Genomic DNA, 10,619 nt, shown 5'->3' on the forward strand with positions numbered 1-10,619 from the left:
GTTAGTTTATTTGTCTAGTACAGCGATTCCCTAACTGTGGTACGCGTACCACCAGTGGTACGCGACGATTATTAAGGTGGTACGCAAGCAGCCATAGGACATACACAGTAAAATTTACTGAGTTAATAACCCCACGGCGCGATTGGATTTATGGTGACGGATGTAAATAATGAGCCACGCCCTCAGTGTGTCATCTGCTTTGAAATTTTATCAAATCAAAGTATGAAACCCTCATTACTGAATCGTCATTTTAACACAAAACATTCTACATTAGTAAGCAAACCGATGGATTTTTTCACCCGAAAATTAACAGAAATGAAAAGCACTAAGAAAGTCATGTCTTCATTTACTGGTAGTACCGAAAAATCAGTAGAGGCATCATTCTTAGTTAGCCTAAGAATTGCAAAGTCAGGAAAAGCTCACACAATTGGCGAAGAGTTGTTGTTACCTGCAGCAAAAGATATGGTTACCTGTATGTTGGGTGAGGCGTCAGCTAAAAAGCTAGAACTGATATCACTGTCCAATAATACCGTTCAACATAGGATCGACAGTATGGCATCAAATGTTAAAAATAAAGTCATCAATCATGTAAAAAGTAGCGATTTCTTTTCGATACAACTTGATGAGAGTACAGATGTAACGAACTATGCTCAACTTATGGTTTACGTGCGGTATATACATGAAAATAAAGCAATTAAGAAAGATTAATTATTCTGTGAGCCGTTATCAACACGAACTACAGCGGATGAAATTTTCAACAAACTGGGTGAATTCTTTGCTGAAAATGGACTTGACTGGATGAATTGCGTTGGCTTCTGCTCTGATGGCGCTCGAGCTATGATAGGTAGATTCGGAGGTGTAGCCACAAAAGTAAAATCTGTTGCTAAGAATTGTACTTTAATGCACTGCAGTATACACAGACAAGCGTTAGCAGTAAAACGAATGCCCGAACAATTTAAAAATGTTCTCCAAGATGCAATCAAGGTGGTAAATTTTATTAAATCTCGGGCGCTTAACTCTCGTTTATTTTCAAACTTGTGTTCCGAAATGGACAGTAACCATATTCAGTTGCTGCTACATACAGAGGTTAGATGGCTTTCGCGAGGCAAAATGCTGAACAGATTATTCCAGTTACGTTCTGAGGTGCAGCTGTTCCTGATGCGGACTGATTTTGAATTACGCAATCGACTGACAGACGAACACTGGCTTATATCATTGGCTTACTTATCAGACATTTTCAATCGCATCAACGACTTAAATCTAAGTTTGCAAGGTAGATCTACAAATAGATTTTCAGTAAATGACAAAATAAAAGCATTTATCAAAAAATTTCAAATGATTGAAAAGAGCGTGTCGAATGAGAACCTAGCATCTTTTCCTAATTTAGAAAATTTTATAACTGAAAATGAACTTACAGTGAGTGAAATTGTGATCAATAACATCAAAAATCACAGCCAAATGATCGTTGAAATATTTGAAGAATTAATTACTATTTAAATGGGAATAAGCCACAATTAAAAGTTAAAATACGTTTATTGACGTTTCAATTTCCACTTCGGAAATCGTTATCAAAATACAAACATTAGTAAAAAAAAAAAAAATTTACAAATGTTTGTATTTTGAGAACGATTTCCGAAGTGAAAATTGAAACGTCAATAAACGTATTTTAACCTTTAATTGTGGCTTAAATAGTAATTAATTTAAAATGCCACAAGAAAATAGCTTCAGAATAACATTTGAAGATAATTTAAAGAAGATTATTCGGAGTTCAATTGGATAAGGAACCCATTCGTTTCGTATCTGGATAGTGTTCTTGAAAATTTAAGTGTAAATGAAACGGGATCTCTGATAAAGTTATCTTGCGATGGAGCTTTGCAAGTGGAATTCAACAAAGAAGAGCTGTGTGAATTTTGGCTAAAAGTTAAAAATGAATATCCATCGCTGTCCAGAAAAGCATTACTGTTTCTAATTCCATTTACAACCACATATCTCTGTGAGAGCGGATTTTCTGCTATGTTGATAATAAAAAATAAATATCGTAACAAGATTAACATAGACACTAATTTGCGCCTGAAATTAAGTACAACTGAGCCAGATATTTCCTCTCTTGTCTCGAACATGCAGCATCATTTTTCGCACGCATTTCGAGTATATTGTATTTTTTCCTATAATTAATAAATAATAATGTTGTCATAAACAGTTGTTGCAGTTTTTATTACTTTACCATTTTCAAGGTTTTTTAAAGATTATCACAATTCAGTGGTACGCTACTAATTTATAATTTCGTGTGTGGTACGCGAGATTAAAAGTTTGGGAACCACTGGTCTAGTACAACAACTTGTACACTAAACCTCATACAACAAATTCGAGTTGTCTGACTCGCTGATGTGCAAATCTCTCTATTATTTTTACAGTGTCTATTTCAATGACTCGGTAAACATGAAGTAGGGAAAGACACCCGAGTCGGGTTTTCTCCATCCTTGCCCTCAGCTAAGATTCTTTCAATTTGCTGTTCCTTCTTAGATATCATCATAAATTTTGTTTTTTTAATGTTCCGTGAAAGTCCATATCTTTGACTCTCTCACTCATTATGCAGTTGCCGGAACAAGTTATAAAGAACTAGTCAACCAACTGGGGCTTCCTGAAACTAATCATTCCCTTATTATCAATATGTCTCTGATAGTATGTTTAAAAATTACAACTACAAGCAGTACGAGTGGTTTCACATTAATCCGTGACCTTAAACTTCCACCATCCTTTCAGAGTAGAATTTGAAAAAAAAAAAAAAGATAACGCAGATATCTGTTTTTCAAGTACCAACTTCGAAGATCAATGTACCAAAGCAGTATAAGTTCCCACACCTGAAAGTATAGATAATTATTGGTATAAACATATTTCCAATTCTATAGGTTTTAAGTCTGGATAATATGGTGGAAGTTTAATAGAATAGAATGGAAATATGCTTTATTGTCACTGAAAATTGTACAATTTTATGGACAAAGCTTACAAAAAGTCAAAAAAATAATACAATAACAATTTAAAATTTACTAAAATTATATAAATCGTCAATATTACAAAATAAAAAATAAATATAAGGTTGAATGCTCGAATAAATGAACTTTGATCATATAAAAGGCATATATCGAGCACAGTTTAATTTTTAATCTTGCCCAAGTACTTTCGATCCCTAGATCATCTTCAGGGGCATCTGAAATAAGCCAAGAAACGTTTTTTTATAACCAAAGAAATTGATTAACTTCGATAAAAAACTCGAAGTTTATGGTTGAAAAAAAGTTTTTATGTGATTAACGTTTATAGACTTACTTCGTCAATTGCGGCCTATCCGGCAAGAACAAGATGTCATAAACATATAAATGTACATCACACTACGCTACAAATGGACAAACAAACACTTTAAAATTATTTAAGAAAGGCTACATTACTTGCAGAAGCCGGAGACAGAATGGCTCCTGAACTAACGGAAATGTTGGGGTGACATGTGACAAATGACAACTTGGATGAGCAGTCACAATCATAGATATGTGATCTGCACCTTTTACAATTCTATGAAACTAAGTATTGACCAAAAGTCCAACTGACACTACTGATGAAATATAAAATTATATAGAATATTTTTTAAGTAGATTGAATAATCCAGATCTCACACTCAAACATGTCTGTAATAATTGTTAGTTTGAGAGCAACTGAAGTCGACGAAAAGTAAGAATGTAAGAAAAGGACTAAACAATATATTAGACAGTGGGTAGTTGACTACAATAAAATGGTCTACCAAGCACTATCTGTAATGTAGAAAGGAAGAGATCTGACTATGTAATTAAAATACTAAAAATTGAAAATCAAAATTGAAAGCAAAGTATATAAATGGGGTGTAATCCAAGTAGTTCAGTTGAACCCACTGTCAATGGTATAACTATAAAATTAATATGGATGTGCTCAGTGCAGGAAGTCTAAACAGTCGAGCTGGGTCCCCTACGAGGTGAAGCTGTAATAAAGTTTTTAAAAATAGGTAATAAAATAATTTAATACTCAAATTAATTTAAATTGTACTAAATTTAAACCTATTTTTAAAAACTTTATTACAGCTTTACCTCGTAGGGGACCCAGCTCGACTGTTTAGACTTCCTGCACTGAGCACATCCATATTAATTTTATAGTTATACCATTGACTGTGGGTTCAACTGAACTACTTGGATTACACCCCATTTATATACTTTGCTTTCAATTTTGATTTTCAATTTTTAGTATTTTAATTACATAGTCAGATCTCTTCCTTTCTACATTACAGATAGTGCTTGGTAGACCATTTTATTGTAGTCAACTACCCACTGTCTAATATATTGTTTAGTCCTTTTCTTGAATTCTTACTTTTCGTCGACTTCAGTTGCTCTCAAACTAACACCTTAATTATTACAGACATTTTTGAGTGTGAGATCTGGATTATTCAATCTACTTAAAAAATATTCTATATAATTTGATATTTCATCAGTGACCTCCTATAGTAGTGTCAGTTGGACTTTTGGTCAATACTTAGTTTCATAGAATTGGTGCAGATCACATATCTATGATTGTGACTGCTCATCCAAGTTGTCATTTGTCACATGTCACCCCAACATTTCCGTTAGTTCAGGGGCCATTCTGTCTCCGGCTTCTGCAAGTAATGTAGCCTTTCTTAAATAATTTTAAAGTGTTTGTTTGTCCATTTGTAGTGTAGTGTGATGTACATTTATATGTTTATGACATCTTGTTCTTGCCGGATAGGCCGCAATTGACGAAGTAAGTCTATAAACGTTAATCACATAAAAACTTTTTTTCAACCATAAACTTCGAGTTTTTATCGAAGTTAATCAATTTCTTTGGTTATAAAAAAAAACGTTTCTTGGCTTATTTCAGATGCCCCTGAAGAAGATCTAGGGATCGAAATTACTTGGGCAAGATTAAAAATTAAACTGTGCTCGATATATGCCTTTTATCTGATCAAAGTACAAAATAAAAGATAATAAAATATACAATCCATTGCAAAATTTAACTAAATTGCAAATTGCGTAATAAAACCTTACGAATAAGTACATGTAATATCCAAATATACTTAAAAATACTTTAGTTGCTTGTACCTAAACCTACTGTTATTTCTTAGTTATCGTTAAGAAACTCTTCCACTGAATAATATGGTCTTTCATATAAGTAGGCTTTTGTCAATTTACTGAACTTAAGGAAAGAAGTTGTAGATTTAAGTTGCAAAGGGAGATGGTTGTATAATTTTTTTGCTGAATATAATATAGATTTCTTTACTATATCAGTGAACGGGATCGGTAAATATGCATCAAAGATTGAATTTCTGGTAGAGTATTCACGAATAGGTCTTGCTGGAAGAACATGTAGGCGTTTACGAATTAAGCAAACAGTTTCGAAAATATATAGGAAAGAGTTAAAATTCCGTGATTTTTGAAGTAGCTTCTGCAATGTGTTATTCTAGTGAGACCAAAAAGATACCGTATTGCTCTTTTTTGTAATTTAAAAATAACAGATGTCAGATTGGGCAACTGTACTAGAACCCCAAAAAGGAAGGCCATATCGAAGATAAGACTCGAACAAAGAAAAATATGTTATTTTGGAAGATAATAAATTGATTTCCTTCGAAACAGATCTTATTGCATAGCAGGCTTACTTAACAAATCGATATAAAGGGACTATTTAAGGTTGCTGTCTATAAAAATACCAAGAAATTTTTCAGAATCAACGATACTGATTTGGCTGTCATGAAGAAGCGAGGGTTGAAGATCTCCTTTATAGGATAATGCTACTGTCTTATCCACGTTAAAAGAGAGTACATTAGAATCGGACCAGGTATTTATTTTAAGTAGATCAGAAGTTATAGTTGCATGAGGAGTTGCATTATTATTTCCTCCAGGCAATACTGGCATCATAAGCAAAAAGCAAAATTTTTCCATTGATTTTTAAGTTAGTGATGTCATTTATAAAGATAATTAAAAGTAGAGGAGCCAATACTGAACCTTGTGGTATTCCAGATACAATGCTTTTTTGACTAGAGTCAGTATCATTTGCTCTAACTAGTTGTTTCTACCTAAACATTGAGTTTTCGGGAATTGTTTGTTAAGAGTGTTAAACTTGGTATATACTGCTTCATGATCAGATAGTCTTGCATTAATAATTGTAGAGCGTACATCAAGGGGTGAGATATCTGAGACAATATAATCAATTATGGTAGATGTTGTTTTACTAATAAGGTTTAGTTTTAGTTTTAAGGAAATATGTCCACATTCTTGCAGTATCTTGTCAAATTTACATTGAATATGATCCTGGTTGTGTCGTTTGATGGTTTTATACAATTACGCTTTTAACATTGACGTTTCATCCTGCTTTGAAGAAACAACAATTTTCTGTACAAGTACAAGCACCGCAATTATCTACAGAAATTTCTGAAAAAAAATCTAGAGTGCATGACGACATTTTATCTCAAATAATTCTTGTACCTAAAGGCAAAGATTAAAGACCAAGCACTCAAGTACTTAAATTGTCCTGACGTAAAATATAAATCAATTCATCGTATGTGGTCGGCACACCTCAAAAATTAATTACATATTTATATTTATGATTATCTAGTCAATTGCTTTTAACCACATAATAATGTATATCAATATGAATTTACGAAAACATTTATAAGAGTTTGTTTTGATAATATTTTAGAAGATCAGTTTAACCAGTTCGTGAACATTGAAATATTTTCATCAGATGTGACTTTAATTACCTGCATCGAGAAATATAGTACAAGATCTTGTAGAAAAAAATATAGACATATATGCATTACAAGAGACAAAGAAAAAAGGAAAGGATCAAATTATGCTAGATGACTATCTGATGATTTACAGTGGTATTGCCAAAGAAACCAGAGCCAAAGAAGGAGTCGCCATGGTAGAACACAGAAAATTTTTACACCAAATATAAGAATGTAAATATACCTTTGAAAGAATAGTAAGTGTAAAAGTTAAACTAGATGTCAAACCTCTGAATATGATAGAAATCTATGGTACCACCACAAGGGAAAACTTCTACGAACACCTTCAGACTGTTATAAACGAGACCCCAAATGATGAATATATAATCATTATGGGTGATTTTAACGCCCGTGTTGGCAATGATATAGATCCAGGAATAAAACAGCGATATAATGAAAATATCAGAAATGAAAACGGAGACCTTTTGGCGGACCTCTGCAGCATAAACGAGATACGTATTGATAATACATTTTTCCCTCACAAAGAACAATATAAATACACTTTTGAAAACAGTGGAGGACAAAGATCTATGATAGATTATATTCTGTCGAACAGAGAGTTACGGCCCTCTCAAATCTTGGATGTAAGAGCACTAACATCAGCAGAAATAGGAGGCGATCATAAATTGGTATTGTGCAAAATCCGAATGAAAACACATATATGTGATAACAAAACACCAGAATACGCCACAAAGATAAAATTCGAAAGCTTACAGGATGACTCCACAAGATACCTATTCCAAAAAAGAATAACCGAAAAAAGCAGAAATACATATGTCACAGAAAGTGATGGATTTGAAGAAGATTGGAAAAAAAATAAGTCTAATATCTTAGCCTCGGCCAAGGAAGTTCTTGGTAAAAGAAATATAAATAAAAATAAATCGTTCCCAAGGCGAAGAACTCCATGGTTTTGCACAGAAGTGAAGGAAAATGTAAAGAATAGAAAAAAATTTACCTGAAATACATGTCAACCAAAACACAAGAGGCATACCATAATTACAAGACAATTAGAAACGAAAAACATGCACATGGAGAGATTAGAATACTGAGAAGAATTACAGGAATCACGCTGAGAGATCAAAAGAGAAGTGAAGACATTAGAAGAAAATGTAACGTACAGAGTATAAGTGAATGGACACAAAATAGAAAAAAATAATGGAATAACTACATAAGCAGAATGGAGGAGACCCGTGTCGTCAAAATAGTAAGAGATGTCACCAATCGGCAGAAGAAGTATCGGACGAGCGCACAAAATATGGAGTGACAACCTACCATAGAGTTATTAATTCGCCAATAAACAAGCGGAATTGATAAATTGGTAATTCAAGAAAAATATAGTAATCTATTTCTAAATACTATGTAATACCTTTGCTAGATATATACATCTCACCAACTTTACTATAGTTGTAGTGCTAATTCCATCTTAAAATGTGCTTTCCAAATATGCATAGTCTTTGACAATATAAATAAAAATTAGAAGAAATCGAAGACTTATTTGTCGATCATCTTCATCAATGGCCTTACAGCTCGTTATGGGCCAAAGCCTTCTTTTCACTTTTTTTAATGGGAATAAGCCACAATTTTACTTTAAAATAACTAAGTTTATTTTGACTTTTCGATTTCCTCTCCGGAAATCGTTTCAAAATATAAAACATTAATAAACTAAAATTTGTTTTTTCGACTCATATTGACAATTTAGACATTATATTAAATTTATATTAAACTGATATCTATTTCTTTTCTAATTAAGTATAACTAATAATAGTGTTATGATTATGCTATGTTTTCTGTACTACATGGGGTCTATCAAGCACTAAACAATAATCTTTACCACTGCCACTGTTTTTAGTGACTACGTCAAAGCTTTTGATTGTGGAAATTACGACATTTTGATAAAAAAACTAAATTTCTACGGAATTCGGGATATTTCTTTGAATTGGTTCCAATCTTACTTGAGGAATAGGAAGCAACCAGTTAGAGCAAATGATACTGACTCTAGTCACAAAAGCATTGTATGTGGGGTACCACAAGGTTCAGTATTAGGTCCTCTACTTTTCCTTACCTTTATAAATGACATCACTAATTTAAAAATCGATGGAAATTTTTTTCTTTTTGCTGATGATACCAGTATTATCTGGAGGAACTCTAATATTGCAACTCTTCATGCAATTATAACTTCTGATCTACTTAAAATTAAAACTTGGTCCGACTCTAATTTATTTTCTTTTAATATGGATAAGACAGTAGCATTATTCTAGAAAGGAGCTCTTCAACCCTTGCTTCTTAATAACAGATCAGTATCGTTGATTCTGTAAAATTTCTTGGTATTTTTATAGACAGCAACTTTAAATGATCCCTTCATATCGATTTGTTAAGTAAGAAACTAGCCTTAGTCTGCTATGCAATAAGAAGGAAATCAATTTAGCATCTTACAAAATAACATATTTTTCTTTGTTCGAGTCTTATCTTCGATATGGCCTTCCTTTTTCGAGTTCTAGTAGAGCTGCCCAATCTGATGTTATTTTTCTTCTTCTTATGGTGCCCTATCCAATTGGTGGATATTGGCGACAATTCTAGCATACTCCTCTCGGTCTTGTGTGGCTCTAAAGAGTGCATGGGCATCGAGGTTTGTCCAATCCCTTATATTTTTAAGCCATGAGTATTTCTTTCTTCTGATGCACCATTTTCCTTCTATCTCCCCTTCCATAATAAGCTTTAAGAACTGGTACTTGGAATTTAGAAATATATGACTCAGATAAGCAGTTTTTCTTCTTTTTATTATTGGCAGCAATTCTCGTTCTCTGCCCATTCGATTTAATACTTCAACATTGGTCGTGTGATCTGTCCAGGGAATTTTAAGTAGTCTTCTAAATACCCACATTTCAAAGGCCTCCAATCGGTTCATCACATTGACCTTTATGATCCAGGTTTCTACACCATATAGCAGTATGGAGTAAATGTAACATTTTACAAAACGATATAGAAGCGTTAAGTTAAGGCTGCTGTTGCTTATGTCTGGGTCTAGATCTTCAGTTATCCAACTACATAGATATCTGAACTTTTGGACCTTTTGGATGTTCTTATTGTTTACTTTTATATTTAATTGTATATTTCGTGTTGTGCTAACCACCATTACCTACGTCTTGTCTATATTAATTTTCAAGTCCAGTCGTTCTCCTTCAGTGTTTATTCTATCTATTAGTCGTTGTAGCGCTTCTTGGCTATCAGCTATTATGACTGTATCATCAGCATAGCGAAGATTACTAATAGTCTATCGGTTGATTTTGATTCCATCTTCAGTGTCAATTAAGGCTTATCGAAAATCGTTTCAGAATAGAGATTAAAAAGGAGGGGTGACAGGACACAACCCTGTCGTACACGATTCGGTGATTCTAAGACTGAGATTCCAGTCCTACTCTTACAGATGCCACTTGATTCATATTAAGATTCTTTATGATTTTAAGGCCATTCTCATCTATCGAACGTTCCAGGAGCAATCTTACTAATTCTGAATAATTATAGTCCTTTTCCATCATATTGATAGCACATTATGTATGCAAATCCTCAACAGGTCAAAAAACCATAGGCGTCACCCTATACTTGTTTTGAAATAAATAAAAAAAATTAATATTTTAAGATGCCGTCAACAATTCATTATCTTTTAAAAAATCTTCTGTAAAATAAGTGTCCACTAATCTCACTATACCTTTTTTGTGCGTAAAAAACGTCGGTATATATGCCACACGATTATTGTTAATTATACACGGGTGATTAACGAGAGAATTCAATGTTTCACGAAATAAAT

General features: G+C 33.0%; 1 protein-coding gene across 1 annotated transcript; it reads left to right on the plus strand.

The window, feature by feature from the left end:
- Positions 1 to 315: 315 nt before the first annotated feature.
- LOC140433110 (zinc finger BED domain-containing protein 5-like) lies at positions 316 to 708 on the plus strand. Its single transcript, XM_072521164.1, has one exon. It carries the CDS (start codon positions 316 to 318, stop codon positions 706 to 708), a length of 393 nt encoding a protein of 130 aa, XP_072377265.1.
- Positions 709 to 10,619: the final 9,911 nt, after the last annotated feature.

Source organism: Diabrotica undecimpunctata, chromosome 2 (genome assembly GCF_040954645.1).
Source record: "Diabrotica undecimpunctata isolate CICGRU chromosome 2, icDiaUnde3, whole genome shotgun sequence".
NCBI classification, from domain to species: Eukaryota; Metazoa; Arthropoda; class Insecta; order Coleoptera; family Chrysomelidae; genus Diabrotica; species Diabrotica undecimpunctata.

Coding starts and splice junctions, on each gene's coding strand:
- LOC140433110 (XM_072521164.1), top strand. CDS start 316: ATGAAAAGCACTAAGAAAGTCATGTCTTCATTTACTGGTAGTACCGAA.